This window comes from Zeus faber, assembly GCF_960531495.2.
Source record: "Zeus faber genome assembly, chromosome: 5".
Taxonomy (NCBI): Eukaryota; Metazoa; Chordata; class Actinopteri; order Zeiformes; family Zeidae; genus Zeus; species Zeus faber.
The window spans coordinates 4682180-4709817 of record NC_137192.1 but is presented as its reverse complement, the minus strand read 5'-3'; the positions used below and the strand labels follow the sequence as shown (position 1 = coordinate 4709817).

At 40.7% G+C, this 27638-nt stretch overlaps 1 protein-coding gene across 1 annotated transcript in view; it reads left to right on the top strand.

Moving 5' to 3' along the window:
* lhfpl4a (LHFPL tetraspan subfamily member 4a) overlaps positions 1 to 27638 on the top strand; it is a gene marked incomplete at both ends in the record, with an annotated part of 46262 nt that overhangs the window by 8037 nt on the left and 10587 nt on the right. The window contains 2 exons of the mRNA XM_080000190.1: positions 14366 to 14605; positions 16106 to 16122. Of these exons, the coding sequence (XP_079856316.1) occupies positions 14366 to 14605; positions 16106 to 16122 (257 nt within the window). The remainder of the gene's footprint in view (positions 1 to 14365; positions 14606 to 16105; positions 16123 to 27638) is intronic.

The window sequence follows — 27638 nt, the reverse complement described above, 5'->3', positions numbered from 1 at the left end:
GTATCACATCACTATAGTTGTCACTTTCAGAGTGAAACATGTTTGACTGGAGGGGCTATTCTGGCTGCAACTGACAAATTAGATGTTATTAGCACAGCCTTGCAACACAACAGTAAATTTCCCATTCTTTATTTCATTTTTTACGGGAATTATCACAGCTCATCTGGCGAGGGATTAAAAAACAGTTATAATTCACCTTAGTTTAAGTTTTCCGCTGTCTTCCGTGTAACGTTTTTTGTTTTATGTTCTGATGTTATCCATCAAAATGTTCTGAGCTGATGATAATATCGGTCAAATTCCCAACTAAAAAAAGTGTTCAAGATCATCACGGTCGACATCTAATGTAATGCCGATGAGAGAGAAATTACTGGCTAAAATAAATGTCATAATAAATTGTCTTGAAATATATTCAAATTCAAAGAAAACATAAATAATATATGTAAAAATAATGTGTATGTTTTGATGTGGCCTGTGTTTACCAGCATGCTGTTCTTCTTGGCAAATGAATTGGATTAATAAAGGGTTATGACATCTTATCTTATCTTCTTGAAATTCTGTGTAAAACAAGAGTAAAATGGTCTCACAAATGGATTTTCAAATACACTACATCACCCACCTCAATCCTTCCGCCTTTCTGTTTAGCTGCAGTTTTCTCATTTCCTTTGTTCCTTCATTATGCTGTGCCTAACAGCCTCCTACACGGTCCATCATTCATTTCGAGACTTAAAGTCAATGAATTTGCGTTTGCAGGTTTGTTTCACACGCTCATTTTCTTGCAGTGTTTCATGTCGGACGGCGGTTCCAAACGTGGGGTCCGGGGACCACCCGGGGGTTCTTCAAGGGGTTCCAGAAGGGCGTTTACAGAAAATGGTTAATAGTTCAACATCACCGTTATGTTGTTTACGAGTTGTTTAGACACCATTATAGAATGTAGAATTATGACAAAAAGTTAGAGAATCGCTCATCATCTTGGGTTTTGGAAGATGGATACCACTTGCCAGTGTGTTTACTTACATTTTGAAATTCAAGGGTGAGCAGTTAACCTAATTCTGCAAATTTGACTGTGAGCATGTTGCATTCGTCACACAGAGATTTATACACAGTTTTGTCTTCTGTGTGCAGCACACGCACACAGAAATTTACAATGTATTTGTAGTTTCTTGATGAGTGTGATGTGTTGATGAAGAAGGAGTGACCGCTGATGCTGACTGATTAAAATAACAGTTTTATTACACAAATCAGCATCAAACCAGACTTGCCATGGACAGCCTGAGAGAGAACAGGAGCCGGATATTCTCTCCCAAGCAGCATTCAGCACTCGCTTTTAAAGCTGTACAGAGATAACATATCACATCTAGTTCCAACCCATAGGTGCCCGCTCAGCCTTTGTCTTGCCATAAATCTAAACATTTCCTCCTCTGGTCAAGCTGGAAGAATCAACACAACTCCCTTTCCCAGAGGGCCTCTAAATAGACCCGTTGTTGTTTTCGTCCTCCGTATGATATAGAGGCAATAAATCTAATAGTAACATACGTTAATATTATTACCCCACTATATCTCAGCTTTGGGAGCTCAGTGACCTATTCACCTCACAAAGTCTCAACAGAGAGAAGAGTAATTGAACATACGATGTTAATTGGCTTTATAAAAATTACTGAATGACAAACAAAATTGATTATAATATACCCTTCTGACCATGCTTAGTCGTAGCAATACAGCAAATTTGTGGAGTGTGAGAGCGAAAAACCCATCTGGCAGCTTAATTTCTTAATTTCAAGACAGGAAAATTCTCTCACGGTCCCTCTGCCCCAGGCAACCACCTAAGGTACTCCAAATTAATTAACAGAAAAAGACGAAGGGTTTAGAAAACTGTATAGGATGTCACATATAAATGGATACATTTAGAACCTCAGAAATAAATCAAAAAATTGTCCAAAGTTGGGGTGGTCGACCCATCGGACCTTCCAGTGGACCTTTCCCTACCTATCACCAATGTCCCTCAAAAACCGCAAAAAAAGAAAATTCCTGAGGTCCCAATGTATTCACTTCATCCTACTACAGACAACTCAAAGAAACCAATAGCAAATAAAGTAATATGTCTTGTTAAAACATATCTAGTGTAGGGTACAGGATATTCATCAATAATACAGGTTACATTGAAATAAACAAACTCCAATATTATAAAAACATCCAGGACACATATGTATGTATTGAACTGTTGCTTTTTTAACACCATCAACTTTTAATGATATTTCACTTGACACTCCTGATCATGATGTCCTCATTCAGGGTCCGCCGTCCATTTTCATCCTCCATTTTCGACTGTCCATGTTTGAGTGCCATCCTCTGACTGGTCCTGAAAGAAAAATTCACCAGCCAATGTCTTGCACAAACATCAAATACAGTATAATAATTTCACTTTTGCATTATACTGTAACATTATTCCAATATATGATTAACATTTTCCTTTCCCCCCTTTGTCCATGCATTTTCTCAGTCAAAAATAGACTTGAGTATATGACGGAATCAGATATTCAGAACAGATCTTTCTCTACTAGTGTTAGCTCCTAACTACACACCTCTACCCAATTCAGTCCTGTATGCTGACAGATTTTAACAATGCGATTTTTCAGCACACCATTCATTTTTTCACAAACTCCTTGGCTTTGCGGATGATAAACAGCTCCTAAACGTTGTTTAATTCCCAATTTTTGCAGAATTAATTGTACTGTTCTATCCACAAACTCTTTCCCATTATCTGAGGATATGCGATCTGGAAGTCCCCACCTGTTTATGACCTCACAACACAAGAACTTGGCAACTGACTGAGCATCTTTACGCTTGGTTGGACATGCCTCAGGCCACCGTGAAAATCTATCCACGACGACTAACATGTATCTTTTACCTCCTATTGGTCTTATCATGTCAACAAAATCCACAACCAACTCACGCATAGGACCTGTCGGAGTTGGAATGTGACCGGGTGGACTCAACACACCCCTCCGAACATTATTTTTAAGACAGATTGTGCATCTGCCTATGACATAATCAATTTGCTCAAGCAAGTACTGTGCCCAAAAACCATACTCTTTCGTGATTTTACTCCTTACCTCCCCCCTTGCAACATGGGCTAACCCATGTGCTTCCTGAATCATCAGACCTAGTAGGTCAGGGGGTGCTACCATCAGTCCTTCATGATTTTTCCACAGACCAGCAGAATCTTGTGTGGCTCCTCAGTCCAACCATAATTGTTTATCTATGACTGACGCCGCTTCTTGCATCGCAATCACATCTCTGAGCGTGATTTTATCTTCCAAGTCCACTTCATGAGTTACCAGAAGAACCTTGCCTGCTTTGTTTGCTCCTGTAACTGCCTTTGCAGCATCATCAGCCGCTTTGTTACCTTGTGTGACCCTTGACGTGTCCATTTTGTGTGCTGCACACTTAGCTACAGCTATTTCCTTTGGTTTCATCATTGCATGCAACAATTTCATTATCTGGGCATGATGCTGTATCGGAGATCCATCGGTTTTCTTAAGTCCTCGATTTTTCCACACCGATCCAAATAAATGACACACATTATGTGCATATGCAGAATCTATATATATTGTCACTCGCTTCAGTCAGGCCCACAAGCTCAGCAAGCTGTGCAGAAGCAGGTTGTGGTATTACTTCTGCTTTCTCAACAACAAATTCAGTTTCCTGGGCTTTGAGTACTGCGTAACCAGCACTCAATGTGTCTCCTTTTCGATAGCAGGACCCATCAGTCCAATAATCCACATCTGACACATGCAGTGGGAGACCTTTCAAGTCTCATCTGAGCATTGCATATCTCTCTACTTCCTGAACACAATCATGTGGCTCTCCATCCTCTGGTGTTGGTAAATTCTCAGATGGATTTACCGTGACCCACCTTACTAAGGTGACATCTTCCTGCTCTAAGAGCCTATGATAGTCTCTTAGCCTAGACATAGTCAATGTACATTTATCAAAATTCTAAAGATTTCTGAGACTATGATGGGTAAGAATTGTCACTGGGTAACCCACAGTTACTGATGATGCTTTCTCATACATTAGATGAACTCCCACCATTGCTCTGTAGCACCGTGGTAGCCCCAATTCTACTTCTGAATAGGCAGTAGAATATTACGAAACAGGTTGAGGGCTTGTCCCTGTACCTGTGGGCTGAAAAAGAACTGCACATGCATATTTGCCTCCAGTGGATGTAGCCACATACAGCAAAAAGTTCTTAGAGTAGTCTGGCAGCGCTAGCGCTGGAGCTTCTTGTAGCCTCTGTTTGATCGTTTCAAATGCCATAAGACCTTCCTGCGTCCAGGTGAGGTTACAATGGAGTTGAGCATTCCCAGTCTCTTTTATCATGGCTCTCAAAGGCCCTGTTAGGCAAGCATAATCTTCTACCCAGGCTGAAGAATATCCCGCAATGCCAAGAAATGTCATCATCTCTGACTGTTCTAGGCTTTGGTGCCGTTCGAATGGCTTCCAAATGACTCTCAGAGATGCGTCTGTGTCCATGGGTTATTGTTTGACCCAAATAAACAACTTTTTCTTGACAATACTGTAGCTTCTTCTGAGAGGTCTTGTGTCCCTTGTCTGCCAATAGCTGTAACAGTTTGATTGAGTCCTCATGGCACGTTTCCTTATCTGGCGAACAGATGACGATGACATCCACATACTGAATGACAGTACTTTTCATTATCTGATCAATCCCAGCCAAGTCATCCTGCAACACTGTATTGAAAATCTGAGGGCTATGTTTAAATCTTTGAGGAAGCCTCTTGTACTTGAAGGTTTGTCCTTCGTTTGTGAATCCAAACAATCCTTGACTTTCTTCGCTCAGTGGAACACTAAAAAATGCTCCACACAAATCCAACACTGTGAAGTTTGTAGCCTCTGGAGGAATATGGGCTAACAAGGTATGTGGATCTGGTACATCTGCTGGAAAATCCTGCACCACTTCATTTATTGCTCTTAAATCATGTACCATATAGCACATGGGGTTTCCTCCACCTCACGTCAGTAAGGACCCCCCTCAAAAACATGCACACATCATCGATGTGCATGAGCGCAATGAGCGTATGTTCTGACATCAAAATAGGTAGTGTGATTTTCCGATTTCTACAGCAGAGCTCAATTGATTTTGTGAGAGGAATCAGCTGTTTCACACCCTCAAACCCGATTGTCTGTACCAATTGGTCAGACATGGGGAGATGTATAGCATCTTCAGGCCGAACACAGGTGAAAGCTGCTCCGCAATCTGCCATTACTTCCAATGGCTTATCATTTATTTTCACCTCTATTTTTGGATCTTGCTCCCGCCCTGATACTACCAGCTGACACCTCCCTTTCGAGTCTTCTGGGCACCCCTAGAAACCAGGTTCCGGACTCCTGTAAGGGTTTCGCCAGTCCCCTGGGTGGCTGTGGTTGTCCTCTGAAGCCTCCTCTGAAGCCTCCTCTGAACCTGTAGCAGTCACATACAAAATGACCTAGTTGTCCACAATTATGACACGCTCCTTGAGAATGTTGGAAATTACCTCCTCTTCCTCTTCCTAAATTTCCTTGACCTCTTCCTCTCCATGTTTGTGGTTGGTCAAAAACTGGCTGTGGAAAGGAGACAGTGGGGACCACAGGTGGTAGAACCTGAATCTGTTCTTGCTGTGGTTGTGGTGGTTATTGATTTGGTGGTGACTGGCTCTGCATAACCACAGCTTGTTTCTTTTCCTTCTTCTTGTTATCCGCCAACTGTATTTGGTTGAGTTTTCTGAGAGTCTCCTGGTCCTGTTCCTTCTGGTCATGCTCCTTTTTCTGATATAGCTCCACTTGATGCCCTATGTGGTCCGTATAAACACCTTTGGTCATGCTTCCAAGACCAACCACTTCTGCCAGTTTGCTCCTCACTTGTAGAGGCAGCCCCTTCAGTATTTTTGCTCGGGGAATTGATTTCACCATTTGATTCAGATCTGGATCATTTCCTGTGACATTTCTCCACACTTGATGAGTTCCTGACACATAAGCTCTTGGATTTTCCTGTGGGCCCAATGCCTCGATAAAGATGTTGTCCGGGTGTACGTTTGTTGGAAATGCATCTTTCAATGCCCTCCACATCCGACCTCTGCTTGCAGCAAACAATTCTGGGTCATAGACTGCAGTTGCCACATATCTGTTAAGGCCTGCCGCCTGCAGGATCTCCTCCATCGCTGGGACTCCAGTAAGGCTAGCCAGAAGTCTCTTAATATCTCCCATGGCAGGCTGGGTTCCCACCAAAACCTCTTCCAGCTTTGAGATCCACGGATGTGCTCCATCTTGAAGAGTGGGTAACTTTTCAAGTATGTTAGACATGTCTGTGTTCTGCCAAGGCTTGTATTCGAAATTTTGTCCTCGAATTATCACTGGACACATTTTGTCGGGTCTCTTTCTTTTTCTTGGAAGTAGTCCATACCTCAACGTGTCTGGCTTTTGAGGCTTTTTCTTCTGGAGTTTCTTCTCTGTTATTTGTAATTTCTGTAATTGTTTTTCCAATACTTGTTGAACTTCTGGACAGGTGGAGTCACTTATGTCCTCGAGGCATCCGTCTATACTCCTCTCAATCTCTCTTAAAACCATGCATCTGTCATATCCTACCCCAGTGCTGGCTGCTAACAGTTAAAAACAGGAAGGACCTTCTTTCTCCGATTCTTCATCGCTTTCACCCTGTTTACTCTCATCCGTGTCATCCGTTCCTGGTGCCCCTTTCCTCACTGGTCGATCTCCTTTTTTCTCCGCTTTAGCCAAAATCCGTCTGACTGCTGGGTCATATCCTCCAATAGCTTCGTCAGAGTCACTCCCAATCTCTTCTCGTATTTCCAAACTTCTGACTCGTTGTCTGCTTCCCAAATGGTTCCTTCTCTTGGTAGTGTTGGAGCTCGGATACATCTTGATGGTGGTTTGGCCTTGCCCATCTCTATTATTTGCTCATCTTCATCTTTGAAGAGATAGTTGCCTTCCTGTGTAACCACTGGGAGCTGGGGATAAACATCAGTGAACTTCACCTCCTTCTCATAAGGCGGGGGCTTCTTTACAGATACTGTATGTGAGAAGGGTGCGGTAATCTTCTCCATCAATTTTTCTGTTTCCTTTTCATTTTTCATTATTTTTTGTCTACTTTGTTCTCTTTTTTCCTTTGCAGCTTCAAACCATGTCTGTCCCTCCTTTGCGAACAGCTGCAGAATGCCAAGTTCTGTTGTCTTTTCTCAGTGCGTGTCTTTCCTTTCTTGCCTTTCTTTGATTTGCTTTATATGTGGACACAAGCACCTGCATTGTTTTAATCACATCCGGGTTGAGAGTTCCTTCCACCGGCCATGGTTGTTCAATGTCAGGCCAACGCTATTTTTGTAATATCTTTAATAAGGGGATTATTCTTTTGCACTACATCAATAGGAGTGATTAACTTTGTAATTTTAGTATCCATTTTTGACATCCTAATGACCCTCTTATTTTTCTTTTATTGTAAATCGAATTGAATTATCTTAAAATTTGTTTATAAAGCCCCGTGTAATCACACTCAACCAAAAACAGCTGAATTTGCCAACCCCAAACGAGACCAATCGCTTCCCACTTGTGAAAGCCAATTCACTTGTTCACCATCTGATCACACTCATTTATGTTAAATTATCAAAATTATATCAGTGTTCACTCCCAAAACAGCCTAGATAATCCATACTCAGATAATGAAACCAATATTCACAAAATTTAACAGTATTTAAATCAAATCAGCTTTTCCCCATGTGATCAATCAATCAATCAATAATACTCCATTAATTTGGCAAATGCCTTAATTAGTCAGTCCGTTGCCAAGTCTCCCACTAAATAATCAAAAATGCAATGTATGAAAAAGAACTACTACAAACCCATATGTGAAAACAAGCTAAACACGTATATTTTAACTAAATGTATAGGCATATAGGCAAATGCAGGTGAGGTCTGTTAAAAGAGTTTGTGGATAAAACCATACTGGCCTTTAATTGGTTTAGATTGATTGAGGATTCCAGAACGTTGTCATCCGCAAGCCTCGGTGTCTCTGAAGATCTGCCAGGTGTCTTGTCATCTGCCCTTTGGATGATTCAATTCAGACTCATTCCATCTTCTCTGTCTTTCCCCCAGCTTTCACTCAACATAGTAAAAGAGAGGAAGAGAGAAAAAGGAAAAAGAACAACAGTAGAGTTCAGTGTCTTAGGCTCACTCTAAATTCTTATAAACACTGTAATACAATTCAGTGTGACATACATTATCAGCTTTTTTATTTTGCGCGCACTTGAAATAAAGCAATGTTACAATGTTACTTTTAATCATGCAATGCATTTAAAGTTCAAAGAGTATATTAGTCAATCTGATATCACTTTTAATTAGTTATTTTTATTCTATTTATCTATTTATTTTTATTTTATCTTATTATTTTTTCTTCTAACTACTGAGAGAAAAGAGTAGGGGGGGGGGGGGGGGGCTCAATCACAGCCCCTCTTGTCAGGAGGAGTTAACTAAGTTCCACTCTGTGTGAAGCACCACCCCTTGCTTCACCTCTTAAATTTAGCAAAGACTTCCAGTATGAACTGGTCGTCAACGAGTGAACATCTTGTTTCGGCTCCTGTAGGAACAGCCCAGCTCAATGCAGTTACGTCCAGTTGTAAATCAAAGCTGTTTTCTCTCAGCAGTCGAAACACAAAACCTCTTTTCTTGCATCAAGAACCAGCGTCTCTATTCACCCCAACAAGACCATCCGCTCCTTCAACCAGACAGGACTCACAGAAATCACCGCCACACACACCCCAAGCACAAAAAGAAAAAGAAAAAACCCCACACACTAATCAAACAATTCACAAATCCTAATTCCAATTCAGAGCAGGAGATTTTCTTTTCTTTTCTCAATGTGTACATGCATGTGTAGGCAGACTGTGGCTCTAGTCCTTCAGAAGGCTCATTTTGTTATCAAATATATAAAGTCCTGTAAGGGTTCATATCCTTTATCAAATGTACAAATGTCCTTGGAAAAAAGGCTCATATATATTTATCAAACGTCCCTAAAGAAAAAGGCTCATATATATTTATCAACTTTACAAAGTCCGTAAACAGGCTCATATATGTTTATCACTAAAGGGGCAAGAAATGTTTCTCTTTATGTATTATTCAACTGCTCACCACATATGTATAACTATTTAATAACACATATATTCTATATATCACTTACACATACACAAAACATACACAAAGCTCTTCACACATCTGGAGCCGCGGCACTTTCACACTCACACACACAAAAAGAAAAAAAGAAAAAGATCACGTCACATCTGATCCCCCAGAGACTTCAACAGCACTTAGCTTTATTTTTTAACGTCGACTCATTTATACTTTTCTAATTTCATCAAAATTTTTACTTTGGCCAGACTTTTACATTTCTACTTTGGCCAAACTTTTAACAAATTCTTTTTAATCAGATTCTTTCATCATGCATGTTCACTAGTTCTCCAGGGCAGGTTCTGCCCTGTTTTTTCCTCACTTTTCTTCTCAAACTTTATTTTTCATCTTTTAAGCCTTTAACTTGTAACTCTATTTATTTCACTTTTCAACTTTTTCATCTTACTTAAGACTTTTAACTTTGATCTCATTTTCACTTTTTATCTTTTTCATCTCACTTTAGGCTTTTAACTTTTATCTCTTTTTCACTTTTCATATTTTTCATCTTACTTTTATCTCTTTTTCACTTTTCATCTTTTCATCTTTTTCATCTTTATTCATATAATTTTATTTTGAGTCAATTCCCCTGGCCAGAGTTATTTCCTCGTGTTTTTCCTACCTAGATTTGACTATATTATATTTTCATTCGGCCAACTTTCACGCAGCATTTAATGTACACGTCTTACTGTTTAACGAGATACGGGCCCTGTCAATCTTGCATGGTTATTTAAATAACTTTTGGCTACTAGTTCTGCCATTCACAAATTACTTTTTACTTCTACGTTCTCCACATCTTTTAAGCCTTTAACTTTTACTTTTAACTTCATCTTTTATTTCTCTCGTCTCTATTCTCTATTTCAACTTGATTCTCTTTTCTTCATTTATTATTCTCTTATTCCCCTTATTTACGTCTTTTACATCTTAATTAACCCCAATTTAGACAGAAACTCACTTCACACATCAACACATCATCTCCATCTCCGCATAATCTGCTCTTGTCAGTGCGGTCTCTTTGCCAAAAACACAACTGCTAGAGACCACATAACAGCTCAATTTTGTGAGAGGTTACTCACCCTGAGAAGGGCAGTTCGCTGAAGCAGGCAGCATCGGCAGATGAGGCCGAACAGATCCTGATTCGTGACGCCACTTTGTAGTTTCTTGATGAGTGTGATGTGTTGATGAAGAAGGAGTGACAGCTGATGCTGACTTGATTAAAATAATAGTTTTATTACACAAATCAGCATCAAGCCAGACTTGCCATGGACGGCCTGGGAGAGAACAGGAGCCGGATATATTCTCTCCCAAGCAGTGCTCGGAACTCGCTTTTAAAGCTGTACAGAGATAACATACCACATCTAGTTCCAACCCATAGGTGCCCTCTCAGCCTCTGTCTTGCCATAAATCTAAAGATTTCCTCCTCTGGTCAAGCTGGAAGAATCAACACAATTCCCTTTCCCAGAGGGCCTCTGAATAGACCCGTTGTTGTTTTCGTCCTCTGTATGACATAGAGGCAATAAATCTAATAGTAACATACGTTAATATTATTCCCGCACTATAGCTCAGCTTTCAGAGCTCAGTGACCTATTCACCTCAAACCTTCCAGACACCTCATATTCAACCAAGCGAATATTGGTTTTACCCTATTTAGTGAGTCAGGCTTCACTGGGAGGCAAACCTTCAGATGTCGACCTTCACTAAGGGTGTATTCACACATAGCTTGTTTGGAGCATTTCTTCTGATTCCTGGAGCGTCTAGGAGGAGCAGAAGCCCGGAGCGGGGGCAGAGGAGCGGGGGGAGGGAGTCCCCACGCTCCTCGCCAGGCTCACAACGAACCCCTTTCCTCGGTTTCATCGTTCCACCTGACAGCAGCAACGGCAACATCCCTCTTACTCCTTGCCATGTTTTTTTTATAAGAAATTGTTTAATTAATACATTTTTTTTTAACATTACATAAAACATTTTCAAGAATTAGCGACTTATAAAGACTTAATGAATTACTTATTAAATAACTTTATATTGGTCCATTTTCTTATTTAAACAAGCTTTATCCCCAAGCTTGTGGCTTTTCAAGCATGCTTGTAAATCATGGGACGTCAGCGACGGCTAAAAACCCGTCTGGGACAGGTCCTGGCGTGTCATAGACCTGTCCAAACTATATGAGCAGCGGTGATGCTAGTGCGCTGCGCGAGGCACGGATGTGGAACATTTTGTCGCCGATCTCAGAAAGTTGTCTGCCAGATCCGAGTAAATATAGTGTAGTCTGAACAGGGCATTACTGTTTAGAATAGTTTTTTTGTCATCTGTTATTATCCTCTTTCTCCTTTTGCGTATTTGTTACACCCAAGTCTTGCATCACTAGTGATGCAAGACTTGCAAACAATTTGTTCCCATAAACGATTCATCCCTAGTGAGCGATTCATTCCTTGGAAATGATTAATTCCTAGCGAACAAATCTTTTAAATGACCCACGAGTCTGTAGTCACAGCTGTGCTGTAACAGTTGTGCTGTGTACAGTTAATAAATGGGAACCAACATTTTAATAAGGTCAGATCATCAAGGTTGTCATGTCTGGCTATAAAATAAACTCTTAAGAGTAACTGTGGCAGTTTGAGCTCATCCTCTCTCAGTGATAGTGGCCCCAGTAAATTTTGGTAGTTGAGGACCCATCTGCTGGGACGAGTCTGGACCTCAGCTGTTTTCTCTGGCACTCTCAAAGGGACCACTCGGGCCCCTCCGAGAACAGTTTACAGAGCCTGTCCTGTCCAGACACACAAACTCTTACACCATCATAAGGATGCTTGCAGCACAGCGTAATAAACACGCAAGTATTAAATGCACACACACACACACACACACACACACACACACACACACACACACACACACACACATATACACATAGGACTTTGGACTTTTACCCCTACATTTAGGGGATTTCGCCATCAAAACACACTTCTCCAGAAACATATTTGAAGGTCTATGCATGACGAAATGCGCGAACGTGGTTGAGCACTCCTTCAACTCGCACGCCATCAGTGAAAGTGTCCAGATTGATATCAGAAAACGTCCTAATCATTTAGGGATTGTACCGCTCAGCGAATAATAATTTAGTGTATGCTCTGATCATCGCGTTCCCCTGGCAACCGTTAGTGCATTTAGTTAGTACAGTAGTACACTATACCTTTGAAGAATTGTATTTCTAGGTGGAAGGATTTGTTGTAACACGCCTCTCGTGGCTTGTTGCTGTATATATCTTGGAAGAGAAACAAGGGTGAATGAGTTTCACTGTCACACTGCAAACACTCACCAGAAAAAAAATCATAGGTGATCTGACCTTCACCCGATAGAACCCAAGCTTTAGTGTTTGCTTTTGTGCTTGAGTGTTTGCATTCAGGCGTGTGTGTGCTTGTGTGTGTGTGTGCCTTTTGTATGTTCATGAATAGGTTTGTACGCATACTATCATTAATGTATGTGGCTGTATGTGTGTGTGGGTGTGGGTGTGTTTGTGAATAGGCATAGATTTTGAGGGGGGCGCAGGGGATATGTCCCCCTTAATATTTAAGACATGCCCATTTATCCCCCCAAACAAAACGTGAAAGAAGCAGAGGACTCTTATTTCCAACATAAATTGATGCAGAAAAGGCACAAATTGGTGCATAAAAATTCACCATAATGCAGGAAATGAAGTGTTTTTCTCAAAACATGTGTGTGTGTGTATGTGTGTGTCTGTGTGTGTGTGTGTGTGTTTGTGTGTGTGTGTGTGTGTGTGTGTGTGTGTGTGCATGTGTGTGTGTGTGTGTGTGGTCCATTTTTGCCAAAACATATACATTTGTTGCATTATTATTTGACGCCTAGTTCCTGTATAGATTATCAGAGTGGATCTGAGATTAGAAATTGGACACGAAACATCAGCCCAATAGGGGGAGATTAATTTATCACTGTGATCGTAATGAATTTGACACAATATATACCATGACGTGAGTTTATATATTCAATGCCCTATGTTAATGATACATTTAACGATAACGTAGTTAAGTTGTGAAATCGGATAGAAACAATCGTCTTTTGCTAATAAAACTCCCTCAAGCATTTCATGCCAGAAAACATAGACTGCAAAATAATTCATCAAACGACAGTATGACTATGCCTTGATTTCACAATGATACTACGCCACTGAAAAACTATATATATATCTACTCTACCACTCTCTTAACCATTAAACACATTTAACCACAACAAACAGCATCTTCGCCTTCTTAAGTGAGTTTAACTCAACTCAAGTGAAGAATCTCAAAATGTAACGTGATAATCTATCTGGGGACCAGGCCTGCTATTTTTAAAGGCTGTTTCTTTAGATGTACCAAGTGACCTGTGTGTGTGTGTATGTGCTGGTGGAAACCAGCACACACACCAGCCAAAAAAACGCCCAACCAATTCAGGTTTCTTGTGTTGCTTTCTAATTTCTGAGTCTTATTTTTCCTTTCCTCCACATTTTCTCAACTTTTCTTCCAGCATTTTTTGGTCCCCGCTTCAGTCTTTTCATCCTCCATTCTCTCCATCTCCCCTGGGATGCTCACTCTGGGACCTATCACTTTGCCCCCTGTTTTATAAGTGTGAGGGTGAATGCATGTGGGTGTGTGTATGTGTGTGTGTGTGTGTGTGTGTGTGTGTTTGTATTGGATCAAAGGGTATTCTCACAAAGTAGCTCAGGGCACATTGGCAGATTCCATTTCAAGACAGCCCCCCAGTCGTTTCTCCCCAGACGACTTAACTCTCTTTCCTCTCCTTCCTGTTCTTGGGTACAACAGCACGCTTTTTGAATTTGAAATTGTGGCCATGTTTGTAAAATTAGGCAATTAGGTCCTGTTTAGAAAATTTGCGCGATGTTCTTGTAGCTGTAACGGTCCGAGCTCATTTTTATCTACATATACCGAGAATTTGTCCTCGCATAACCATATAATCAACCGTACAAGTGCTACTCCTTGTTAACTTCTGTTGATAGATGTGTACATAGATTTTATTTAAACAATTTTTCTGTCAACTTCTGCTGCTATGACGCCTGAATTTGCCCCCTTAGATTTAATAATGTCACAAAGTCTACGTTATCTTTTCTTCCCACAACATTTACCTCTTCCTGTAGCCCTGTGCCTGGTGCTGGGCTGCGTGATCTTCCCGAACGGCTGGGACGCTGAGGTAGTGCGAGACATGTGCGGCGAGGAGACGGGGAAGTACACGCTGGGCAACTGCTCAGTGCGCTGGGCCTACATCCTGGCCATCATCGGCATCCTGGACGCTCTCATCCTCTCCTTCCTGGCCTTCGTGCTGGGCAACCGGCAGAACGAAGACTTCCTTCAGGGCCAGCTCAAGGCAGACAACAAAGGTGAGGCTGGGATTTATCTCACCTTTTTTTTTTTTTTTTTAACTGCAGACTACTCTAATTGGAAGCCTACAAAAGAGGTATTTTATGAGATTCGAAGGCTACGTGATTACTCCTTGTAAGGAATTTTAGAAAAGCAATAATGCTTCCTGAAATAAACATTTTCCCATGCACCATTGTTTGTTAGCGCAGACAGCTGCTTGGACTCCAACAGTGATGAGGAAAAACAGAGGTTTTTCAAATGAAAAAGTACATGAATTCTGACTTTGAGATTTTGTTGGCGTAGGAAGGAATGCTGTCTTTACAGTGATTTCTTTACAGTGAAGTCTCCAGTATAATATAGATTATTTTCAACTTGAGAGATCACACAATATGCTCCACAATTGCACTGTCCAGAAATACTGCCATCATAACCTACTTGACGCTCATTGCATCGGGTAATTGACTGTTTTTACAGTTGTTGTATAACATAACAATATTCATATTCAAGTCAAGACATGATGTGTAGCTAATGGAGTTCTGCCAGACAACTCGACTGCACCACACACCCTTACTCCCTCCTGCCTTGCTGCCTGCTTGCTTTGATTTGTTGCTGCACTCCTTCCACCTCCCCTGCATCCACCTGTTAGGCTCTACTCTTCTATCCAATTGGGGGATTCAAGCTCATCACTCCTATATTTATATTTCTATATTCTAGCGCAGCTGGAAACAAATAAATGAGGCCTCCTGACATCCCTGGTATTTTGGGTGACATGGGTATACATTCAGACAGGACGTCATAAGCGTGAGGGTCATTTTAGTGTTCAAGGGGTTCAGTCTCCTGTCCTATCACAAGATTTCACTTATCAGATCCTGTAGACTGCAGACCAGACAACACTGCATATTTGGCCGTTCTTTCCCCCCCTCTTTGCAACATGATGAGTTCTATTGCAGCATCGTTAATGTTGGCAAACCATAAACAGTTAAACCTCCCTCCACCAATTCCTTCACAGCCCTCTAATCCTATTGAGGAAGGTTCCATGGTTATGTCAGATTCCAGCAAGATAAGGCTGTGGTTTCCACTCTCTCTCTCTTTCTGTATTTATTTATTTCGAGCAGGCAACTCAACACTGCGCCTGGCCCCACCCGTCTATCTCACTCATGCTTTTCGCTCTCTTTCATGAATGGTCTTCAAATTTATTTTCCATACGCTCCTCCCTGTGTGGTCCCTCCTCCCTAATTTCTCCCCCTATCCAAGCATTTTTATCCACACCTCTAGCACAACAGCAGGGCAGAGGAAACGAGAAAGGGAAGACAGAACGGTAGGCCATAGGGGAAAAAAAGGAAAAGGCGTAGCGAGGAAGACAACAGGGCACAGGGGGAGGTGACCGGGCCGATATACATCCCACTCTGAGATGACCCCTCAGCCCCGGTTGTCAAATCCTATACGTATCAAATGAACACGGTTTCAGGACAAACAGTATGAGATGACTAAATCAAATTATTTTTCTGTCCTCTTCACAGACTTTGCAGCGTCAAGGGTAAGTTTTAAGTTGTTGTTTGTGGCTGTAGTGCCGTGTCAGCATGTATCAGGTCGCGCAACGTTGTTCTGCTTAAGCATGCCAACGAGCCGGAAGCCATTCCAGTTGAAATTGTCATATGTTTTGGGTGAATCAGTCCCTCCTGGAATTCGCAAATCTTGTGGTCCCAAGAACTGATGCAAATTCACTTGATGATACCTCACTGATTCTTGAGAATTTAGAAACAGTTTTGATTTTGAAAAGAAAAGAAAATTAAATATTAAAAAATCTAAGCATATGTTTACAGAACAACGTCTCAGCAATCAAACAATATTTTAGTACAAACTCCTGATTTAGTCATTTTTTCTTAAAATATTTGTTTTTCCTGTCATTACTTAGTTTTTGTCAACACAGACACAATACAAAGCAAAAAAAGAAATTCCTTTTTATTAAGTCTTATATAGATTTAAGACTTTTAAATCATTGTGTCTACACCATAGGTACACATATATGCGGTTCCATGTTGAATATATTATTATTATTTATTATTTATGAAAAACTCACTTTTTCAGTGCTTGCGCACCTACATTTGGGTCTCTGATGGGCCTACTTACACACAAACTCTCAAATAAGACAATTCAACAATAAAAGAGGTTTAATGTGAGCTGTCTGTTTCAGAAAAAATGTCCTGAAATTCACATTTACAGCCAAACCCTAAGTCACGTTGGGCTTCAGTAGAATTAGAACTGCCCCGATCTGAGTAACTCATCAAATAAATCTTTTAAAAGAAAGAGGAATTAATGCCTACTGTCCATGAAGAAACTGCAGACGATGGAAACGTAAGTATTTAAAAAATAATTGTGTGTTTTTATTGAAGTCCTAATAAATTTAAAATAAAAATAAACACGCAAAGAATTTCAGTTGCATATTAAAAGCGTTCCTGTTTGGTCGCTTGTTGATGACGTCACACCGTGGAAGTGAAACACCTTCCACCACACATTGCTCAGTGAAAAACACTAGTTTCTCAATACCAAGTACACAAGGTCCGGACTTGCGGACTTGGTAGTTCAGACTTGGCAAGTTTGACTTGGGAGTACAGACTCCCGGGGACCATAACCATTGCCACCGCTTGGTGCAAAATGCATTCTGGGATACTTGGCTGTCTCAAGTCCACACAAGTCACCACCGATGCATCCTCGATAAAATGGGCAGAGCAAGTCCACATCCGGGCATTTGGACTGGACTTGGCTTGATGCGTACTTTGAATTGGAACAGTACTTGGGCTGCGACTGATGACGTTTCACAAGTCCACGAGAACACAAGAACAGACAAGAACGCAGATTGAGAAAGGGCCTAGAATAGCGGATGCCTTCATTAAACTGTTATTATTATTAATTTTTTTATTTTTTTATTTATTTTTATAGATTTTTTTATATTCAAATCAAACTGGTTGTTGGTTGGTGGCTTCAACTTGTGACTTGTGATTAGGGATGTTTTATACAATGTTTTCAGAATATCAGTGACAATATACAATTCACCTCAATGTTGAAAGATGCTGTAAGATACTTTAGATCTGGAAGCTGCAAAAAGCATAGTTAGCTGCTAATAAATTCTGTAATTAACACTTATAGTCTTACTACCACATAATAAAAACATAGTTAACTGTTGATAAGTGCATAGTTAACTGTTAATAAATGCTATTACTAACTGGTAATAATTGTTGTAATAAACACTTATATAGTCTTATCAATACATAATAAAAGCATAATTAACAGTTAATAAGTGCATAGTTAACTGCTAATGAATGCTATTATTAACACTTATATATAAATATCTCACTAACACAATAATAATGTTAATAAGCATCTTATAACAACCTTATCAACTATTAACTAACTAACATCTGCTCACTGCAGAAACGTGACAATGATCTGCAATGGATGCTGTTTACGTAAGGTGTGACCGGATGGATTTCCCTCGTTGCTGGTACAGGTTTTGGTGGTTGAGAAAGGAGTGCGTCATATGTCTGCATATCACCTTCAGCAATATGATAGAGCTAGGTACTGCAAAGGCTTCTCCCAACCATCTCCCAACCACCATGGAAGATCTTGCCATCCACAATGTCATTCCCCCGTAGTACAAGGCTGTCTGCGGTCCTTTTTACAGTTCCCCCTATTCCATGGAATGGAATTCCAATGAAGCTCCCTTCCAATGTGAAGTGCCAAAGAAGTTCCAGTTTGTTCTCTGGAAACCCAGTGTTGGAGGGACATTGCAAAAGAGAGAGACGTTTTTGTTTTTGTTTTTGTACTGCTTGCTGGGGCCATCTGACCAGAAGTGATTGATATGAACTTTGGACATATTAAACAAATATCTCTGAGGACTGGTTCCATGTGAGTCCAAATGGCAGAAGCATCCTGTCGCTTGGATTCTGATATTGTAGAAAATCCTGATTTCTCTTCTTTTGTGTAGTACATGCCAGTGTGCAGATTGATCTGTGGGAGGTTCTGACAGAAATGGCATGACTGTGTCTCAGAACTTATTGTTTGCCTCAGAAAAGTCCACATGCACAATTACAGTGCTTTCATTGCAGTTCTGTACCATGCTCCTGTATTCCCTGGACTGGTTCTGATACACGCACACGTGTTGTTGTTTCACTCTTTAGTTTGTCTTCATATAGTTTGATAAGCTCTACCAGTATGCCATTGTGCTTCACAAGTCTTGTATTGTAGTGAAGTCCATCTGCAGTTTGGTCCTGAACTCGTTTCCATTGGTGCCACTCAACATCGGTCAACTCCTGCTGTGGGGAGGGAAGTGTGTGCTTGTGAAGACACCGGGTGCAGAAGTGCAGAAGCTGTGCCCCGTTTGTCTGAGAACAACACACAAGTTCAAAACTATCCTCCAATTTGCTAGACTTGACAATACAATAAGCTCTTAGAACCTCAAACATCAGCTTTGCATTTTGATGGTATTGACATTGGCATGTCTTCCAATCTGATGGTTTTGGTGCTGTGACATAATGTGGGACGGATGTAAAGCACAGAAGGATGAATAACTGAGTTTTACAGTTGGTTCCTTTTTGATAAACTCCCCGTGGAGGATCAATATTATGTCAGTCAGAATCATTCTCTGATGCTTTATTTTCTTCCGCGTTATCGTGTCCGGTTCATCAGTCATCATTTGTGCAGCGTTATGGTAGAAACCCTGAACCTGAATCTGGGTTATTGTTTGAATTTAAGTGGCTTTTTTGTCAGCACAGGTACTCCTCACTTAATGACCTACCTGTTCAACGACCAGCTCTCCGACCAGTCGGCTCCCTGTGTGCGCGGCGTCTCAGAATCAAGCATCTCATCGCGCATCACCCTTTATATACTGTATACACTATTTACACGATATACACTTTATATGCTAGATACACTATACATCTCATCTCATCACCGTTCTCAGTCCCAGTCCTGTTCCCGCAGTCTGTCAGTATTCACTACACTGGCGTTCTCAATCTCCAAGACTGAAATAACGGTAAGGGGGCGGGTCCTCGCTTATCGACAATTCGCTTAACGACCTGGTCGTAGGAACGGACCCCGGTCGTGAAGTGAGGAGAACCTGTAGTTATTCTCTTTCGCAGTATGTTGTATGTCAGCCCGAACTGGTGTTGTCTCATGTATTAGGCGATATTTATTTCTAACTGTGCTTAACCGAGTCAAGCTCTTTGATTTTTGAGCAGACTTGACTTAACTCTTGCTGTCTATGTTTCCATGCCTTTCTCTTACTCCTCTTTTCCCTTTCCTTCAAATCACTGCTTTCGTTTTTCACAGTTTTTAGCTTCCCATCCTCTACTCTCTTTTTCCATCTTTGCTTTTCCTTTCTCAGGTATTCCTCCTTTAACTCTGGCTCACTATATTTTTTTCTCTCTCCGCTTGTTTTTAAGTATTCCCTGTTTTTTCTCCTTCGCTCCTCCTCTGATAGATGCTGCCTAGCCATAACTTCCTAAAATACATAAAAGTAAGATTTTAATGGGATTACAAAATTACTATGAAGTTAATTATGTTTTATTTGGTGAAATTTTATAAAATGACTATGAAATGATGCAACTAAATTCATTTATGGTTTTAGACATTTGGGATACATATAGTAAGGAAATATTGGAGGCCTATGTGTGGAAGAAATAAAGGGGAAATTATGTATATTATAAATAAAGAGGTTAATGAAACATTACAAGCCATAATACTATTTATTGTGAACATAAATTATATTCAAGCCTACATTGCGGATGATTTGGATGTCTTTGTCAACACCGTCAAACTATGTGTTACCACCATCAGACAGAAAACCTGATGGTGTTGACGTCTGACGGTGGTGACAAAAACACACTTTTTTACATAACGTGCATGAGTTGTATACAGGAGCCATCTTGTTTTCCCTCTGTTACTAGCTGCCCCTGGACTTAAAATGCATACATGTATGTCATAATTTTAAATAATTCTTTCTACACAAAAGAGACATCAGTAAATATGTAAAGAATATATATTTTTTAGAAAACTTACAGTAGCTTGTTTGAGACTACTGCATTTAGCAAATGGGGAGGGTGGAAAGGGGGCCCTCAGGAATATAACTGGCCATGTGGTTGCCTGATTGTATTTCTTTTTTCTTATAAATATCTGATTAAGGGGATGGTAGCTCAGGAGGTAGAGCTGGTCATCTAGTAATCTAAAGGTTGCTGGTTCGATCTTCCTGCTAGCATGCTGTAGTGTCCTTGAGCAAGACACTCAACCCCTCATTACTCCTGATGGCTGCATCCGTCGGTGTTTGAATAATTGTAAGTCGCTTTGGATAAAAGCGTCTGCTAAATGTAATGTAATCTGATGGTAACTGAGGACACATTTTGAGCAACCACAAGATAAGAGTAAATATTGTTATAAATTCACTTATTTTAGTATTAAAGAGGTTTTTCCTTCTACTCATTCATTTGGCATATATATTACACATTTTAAATTATTTTCTGACAGTTTAAATCAAGTTAAAATGATAATTTCTCGTGTGAGGATGATTTTACTGATTTCATGAGACTGATTTTATGGGTACTGGGCTGTCATATAATCATTTAATTTATACTATTAAAAACCAAAATATGAAAAACTGTTACATTTGTGCAAATGACCCTCAGATGATCAACCCTGATTATTTTAAATAAGAAAAGAGATTTTCAAAGTAATTAGTAGAGATGTCGACTCGAGTCATTGTGACTTGGAGTCACTGTTTTGATGAATTGTAGCTTGACTCGACAGAAAATAAATGACTTGAAACTCGACTTGGACTTGGACTTGTAACTTGACTTGACTTGAGACATGATGACTCGAATTACTTGTTTGTGTTCACTTTCATTCACTGAAACCTTGAACAAAAGTACCTTTTTGATCGGCAAACAAAAAGGTACTTTTGGGCTCGGTAGTCCCCCTCACCTTATGTTGTCGCGGTTCGGTAGCAGACGGACATATGTTGTAATCCATGAATGCTGCCATCGTGCAGGATTTCCTTATCACAAACTGGTGTTAAGAAAGTTGTAAGTTGTAAACAAGGAACAGTCAGCACATTCCCATCATTATCCTTCATCACCCTAACCTGCTATACCTGCTGTGCTCTATGCTCTCCTGTACTTCCTCATTCCACCACCAAGAGTCATTGCCTTCCTTCCTCTTCCTGCATGATACACCAAGTACCTTCTTGGCCGTCTCCCTCACAACTTCTGCAGTTGTTTCCCAGTCATCTGGTAACTGTTCATTCCCACCTATGGCCTGCCTTACCTCTTCCCTAAATTGCATGCAACACTCCTTCTTTTTCAACTTGCACCATTTTATCTTTGGCTCTTCTTTCATTGTCTTCCTCTTCTTGGCCTCCAGAGTCATCCTACAGACCACTATCCGATTCTGCCTAGCAACACACTCCCCTACCACCACTTTGCAGTCACTAATCTCTTTCAGATTGCACCTCCTGCATAAGATTTAGTTCACCTGTGTGCACCTCCCTCCACTCTTGTATGTCACCCTATGTTCCTCCCTCTTCTTGAGATACGTATTCACAACAGCCAATTCCATCCTTTTGGTGAAATCCACCACCATCTTTTCTTCCACATTCCTCTCCTTGACACCATACCTACCCATCACCTTCTCTTCACCTATGTCTCTGATCCCTTGGCCAACATGCCCATTGAGATCTGCTCCAACGACCACTCTCTCTCCCTTGGGGACGCTCTCCACCACTACATCCAACTCACTGAAGAATTCTTCTTTCTCTTCCATCTCACACCCAACTTGGGGAGCATATGCACTGACCACATTCATTATCACCCCATCAATTTCCAGCCTCATGCTCATCACTCTGTCTGACACTCTCGTCACCTCCAAAACAATCTTGACATATTCTTCCTTCAAGACTATCCCTACCCCATTTCTCCTGCCATCCACTCCATGGTAGAACAGTTTGAACCCGGCTCCGATACTCCTGGCCTTGCTCCCCTTCCACCTGGTCTCTTGTACACATAGTACATCTACCTTCCTTCTCTCCATCATGTCAGCCAGCTCTCTCTCTTTACCCTTCATAGTGCCAATGTTCAAAGTTCCTACTTTCAACTCTACTCTCCTACCCTTTTAAGTTACTCACCAAAATAGGCGCAGAACTCCAACTAGGCATTACAAACCCATCCATGTTTGTTTACACTCGCGTTTAGACACGGACACGGCTGTCCAAACAATAAGGGAGGCTGCGTTTATGGGAAACTCTGAATACGAATTTGTTTCGGAAGTGATATGTTCACTGGAACTTGGAAAAAAAAAAAATTACATTTTAATATCATCCTTTACTTTTTTTTTATCTTTCACAAAGTTATTGGGATGTTTATTTGAATTGATTTGTTGGGTTATGAGTTAAATGTTCTCAAATATGGAACTTTAATAAAATATATATAATTAATTGATTTAAAAATTCTGCACTTTTTGACAAAATATCTGTCAAAACATTGGTACATACAATTTTTTTTATCATCTTTTATCATTGCACAGCCCTAATATTAAATATTAATTATTAAAATGTTCAACGTTGTTAATGTTCACATTACAAGTGTAACTTTACCCGGTATGCGAGCGCACACTGGGCATTGTCATGATTGGATGACTACCCTGTCAGTCAAGCTTTTTGCTACCTGATGTTTTCTTCAACAGGAAACACTCGTTACCATCCCGTTGGCTACACAATCACACAGTATGATCAGATCATATCATCATGGCGGCCGCGGCTATGCCAAGAATCATCAGAATCATTTTAATTTAATCAAATAAATTTGTGAAAATCTGTTTGTAACTTTTTGAAGTATTCTGCAAAAAAGCAGACGGACAGACAGGGGTGGAATGTAACAAGGTTTGATGTTTAGTCTGACAGTCAGTATTTCACTGTTTAATAGTGACGGTTGAGGGAATATTTTTTTGATTGAGAAGAATTAAAGAGATACTGTATATAAGCTTTTATAAAGTTATTTGTCTTCTGTTCGATTACATTTATTTCACTGAATATCAGTAATTAAAATACAAATTAAATTCATTGTCATACTTTCTGAACAGGTTCGATAGATTGGCCAATAATATTATTTGACAGGTACTAATTCCTTGTTGTGGTGGACCAAAGGGGCGTGGCCAAGCGGCTGTTGCAGACAGGCGGTGCAGACTCTCATCCCGGGGTCACTCAGCTGCTGTGGATCAGGCTAATCAGTGGAGGGACTTCGCTGATTCGCCTGATCCCAAAACAGGAAGATATAATTGTTTGTGTGTCCCTGCAGTAAGTATGGGCGTGCCTGTGTGAGTTCAGCCCGACAGGCAAGCATTCAGACACGGACAGTGGGAGATTGCAGAAACGGTGAGCCGCATGGACTATTTGTATGTTGGCCTGCGAGCCCCTGGGTTTCCTTTTTGGCCCATGAGCCACCGTTGATATAAAAGACTGAACAATAAACATGCCAACTGGTGCTGTTTTGCCTCCTTATTCCCTGGCCCTGAGCCAGAACACCCCTACACAGTTGTCTTTCTCTTTATGTAGACCGGATACTGCCAGTAAGACTGCAGTATCTTGGGGGGAAAATTGACTTGATTTGGGACTTGACTTGCCTGAGGAAAAAAGACTTGGGACTTGCTTGAGACTTCATTTTCTTAGTGGGATATGTTTTCACCTCAAAAGTCTCAAATCAGTGCCCTGCAATGTTTGCACAGAAAATGTTAAACTTCAGTCCTAGCTATTAGCTATGGTGACTAGTGACTATCATAGGAAGGTGTACAAACTATTTCTATTTAAATTCTATTGTTTCATATTTATATAACTGCCAAAGATTGTGTGGAACACCACCCCCCCCCCCCCCCCCCAAAAAAAAAACAAGGAGTACTGTTGGGCTTCCTCCCAAAGATCATGCAAAATAAGAAAGCTTATAAAGGGCATTTTTATGAAAATACACTGCAAATTCGGTCATTCAGGGCCGCACTGATCACAAAAAATGGCAAGATCTGGAGGGACTGGTAAATGATAAAATATGATTTCAGTCTTTAACAATCACTGAAGTAGACTTCTTCTATCCTAAGAAATTGAATTTAAAGTTTTTACCATTACATTTAAGTGAAATATAGTTTCTGAAAATACATTCAAATGATGGATATTACACCTGTCAAGCCAAAGACACCTACCAAACGAAACTACTGAATTTGGAGCATAGCTATGTGCGTGTCTGTCTGTATATTAGTATTTGTCCAGAATAAGCCTGTGTGTTTATGTGAAAATGCATCCGTTTGTGTGTATACTCTGTGGTCATGAAGACGTTGACATGCTGAAGTGTAGTACTTACGTTGCATTTCAAAATGCAACCCTATCACTGACGGAGTTTAATCTGTATCAGCAGCGCAATTGATCAGCAGGATTACACTAACTGGGAAACACAGCCCTACTAAATCCACAGAATGTGAGTGAACGTGGCAGCAGAGGAACCTGCTATCTGAGCGCACAGAAACTTGAATGTCGCATATCGTGTCCATTTTGTTAGGGGAGGAAACTGGAAGTTAGCTAGATAATGTGACCACATCAGAAAAGTTCTGTTTTCAAGTGTCTTTATCTAAACACCTGGGGGATGCAATGCGTATACTGTGTACTGATGTGATATAATTATGTCCACATTGAGATCTAGTCTCAATTTTGATGAAGTTGGGTGTAAATGTTTTCACCCTAAAAGTGATGTTGATGACCATCTAAGCACCACTTTTACACCTGGTATTAAAATGCAGATAAAGACATCTGATCACAGGCCTTTGCATTTACACCTGTTATTAATAAGTGTTGTCGTTATCTTGATTCTGCCCACATTCTGATCAGATCTCAGTATGCAAATTGAAAAGGTAGCTGGACTTTGGCGCGTCCAAAGTCACAGGAAGCAATGCTACTCTATGGCTTTTTCCGTTGCCAAGGAAGGGGTCGTCTTTGGCAATTTTCAGATTATTCAGTCGTTTAATGATGCTGAATGGATCACAAATTTCGAGTTTTGAACTTGTGAGCGGATTTTTTCTCACCAATGTGGCCAAGCCACATGTACAGATTGCATTTCCATCTGGCTGAGATCCAATCACTGGTCTGCCAGACCACCTCAAGATCTGGTTTGGCAGATCCCATAGCATTTCCATTGCAATGCCTTTCGCATGCATTTACACCTTGCACTAACATGTGTATTTCCTTGCATTTTAATACCAGGGGTAAAAGAAGTTAAAATGTCAGAAGTCATATGTAGGCAGTATCCAACAAACAAAGAAATTTACAAAAAGGTGAAATCCCCCCCCGTATTGAGTCAATACACACAGGGGAGAATTCACAAAGAATGGATTGCAGCCTCTAATAGCTCCATGAATTGCGTATCAATTGCACCCTATTTGTGCGGTCTTAGCATCCAATTCAGGAAACATATTGCACTAACCGCTAACGCCCATAAAGGTTTGCTTCCCCCCACCAAGTTTACATGCAGTGACTACCTAAATTGTATGAATAAATCTTTAAAAATAAAACATACTCTTCCACACAATTAATTTATTGAATAAATGAAATGTTTATATATTTACACTTGTGTCTCACCGCAGCGATTCCCGAATTGTCATGCGTTTCTAAAATTTCTACGAGCCGCCAAATAAGTTAAAAGCTTTCTGTAGAGAAAATTTGATTTTTCCAGATTCATGTTCCTTTGTGTTTTTTTTTATCTCAACATATTTTCAAAACCAAGTTTGATTTATAAATAGTAGATACATGTTAAACCATGGAGTTAAATATTCCCGTTAGATTACATGGGGAAACACAGTTCACTTTCTGAGACACTGAACAGCGCTGAACAACTCAGATCGATCGTTTCCTTTAAAGGGACTGTCCAGGTGAAGATCATTCCTCCATATTCCATGTGATGTGAAGTCACAATGTCAAACCGTTTTTGATAGAGTTCAACCTTTATATCGTACATGTACAACCTCAAACAGTCACACTCCAAACTCCACTAGGGCCAAGACCAAAGAGCTGTCAAAGGACACCAGAATCAAAATTGTAGACCTGCACCAGGATGGGAAGACTGAATCTGCAATAGGTAAGCAGCTTGTGAAGAAATCAACTGTGGGAGCAATTATTAGAAAATGGAAGACATACAAGACCACTGATAATCTCCCTCGATCTGGGGCTCCACGCAAGATCTCACCCCGTGGGGTCAAAATGAACACAAGAACGGTGAGCAAACATCCCAGAACCACACGGGGGGACCTAGTGAATGACCTGCAGAGAGCTGAGACCAAAGTAACAAAGGCTCTCATCAGTAACACACTACGCCGCCAGGGACTCAAATCCTGCAGTGCCAGACGTGTCCCCCTGCTTAAGCCAGTACATGTCCAGGCCCGTCTGAAGTTTGCTAGAGAGCATTTGGATGATCCAGAAGAGGATTGGGAGAATGTCATATGGTCAGATGAAACCAAAATAGAACTTTTTGGCAAAAACTCAACTTGTCGTGTTTGGAGGAGAAAGAAAGCTGAGTTGCATCCAAAGAACACCATACCTACTGTGAAGCATTGGGGTGGAAACATCATGCTTTGGGGCTGTTTTTCTGCAAAGGGACCAGGACGACTGATCCGTGTAAAGGAAAGAATGAATGGGGCCATGTATCGTGAGATTTTGAGTGAAAACCTCCTTCCATCAGCAAGGGCATTGAAGAAGAAACGTGGCTGGGTCTTTCAGCATGATAATGATCCAAACACACCGCCCGGGCAACGAAGGAGTGGCTTCGTAAGAAGCATTTCAAGGTCCTGGAGTGGCCTAGCCAGTCTCCAGATCTCAACCCCATAGAAAATCTTTGGAGGGAGTTGAAAGTCTGTGTTGCCCAGTGACAGCCCCAAAACATCACTGCTCTAGAGGAGATCTGCATGGAGGAATGGGCCAAAATACCAGCAACAGTGTGTGAAAACCTTGTGAAGACTTACAGAAAATGTTTGACCTCTGTC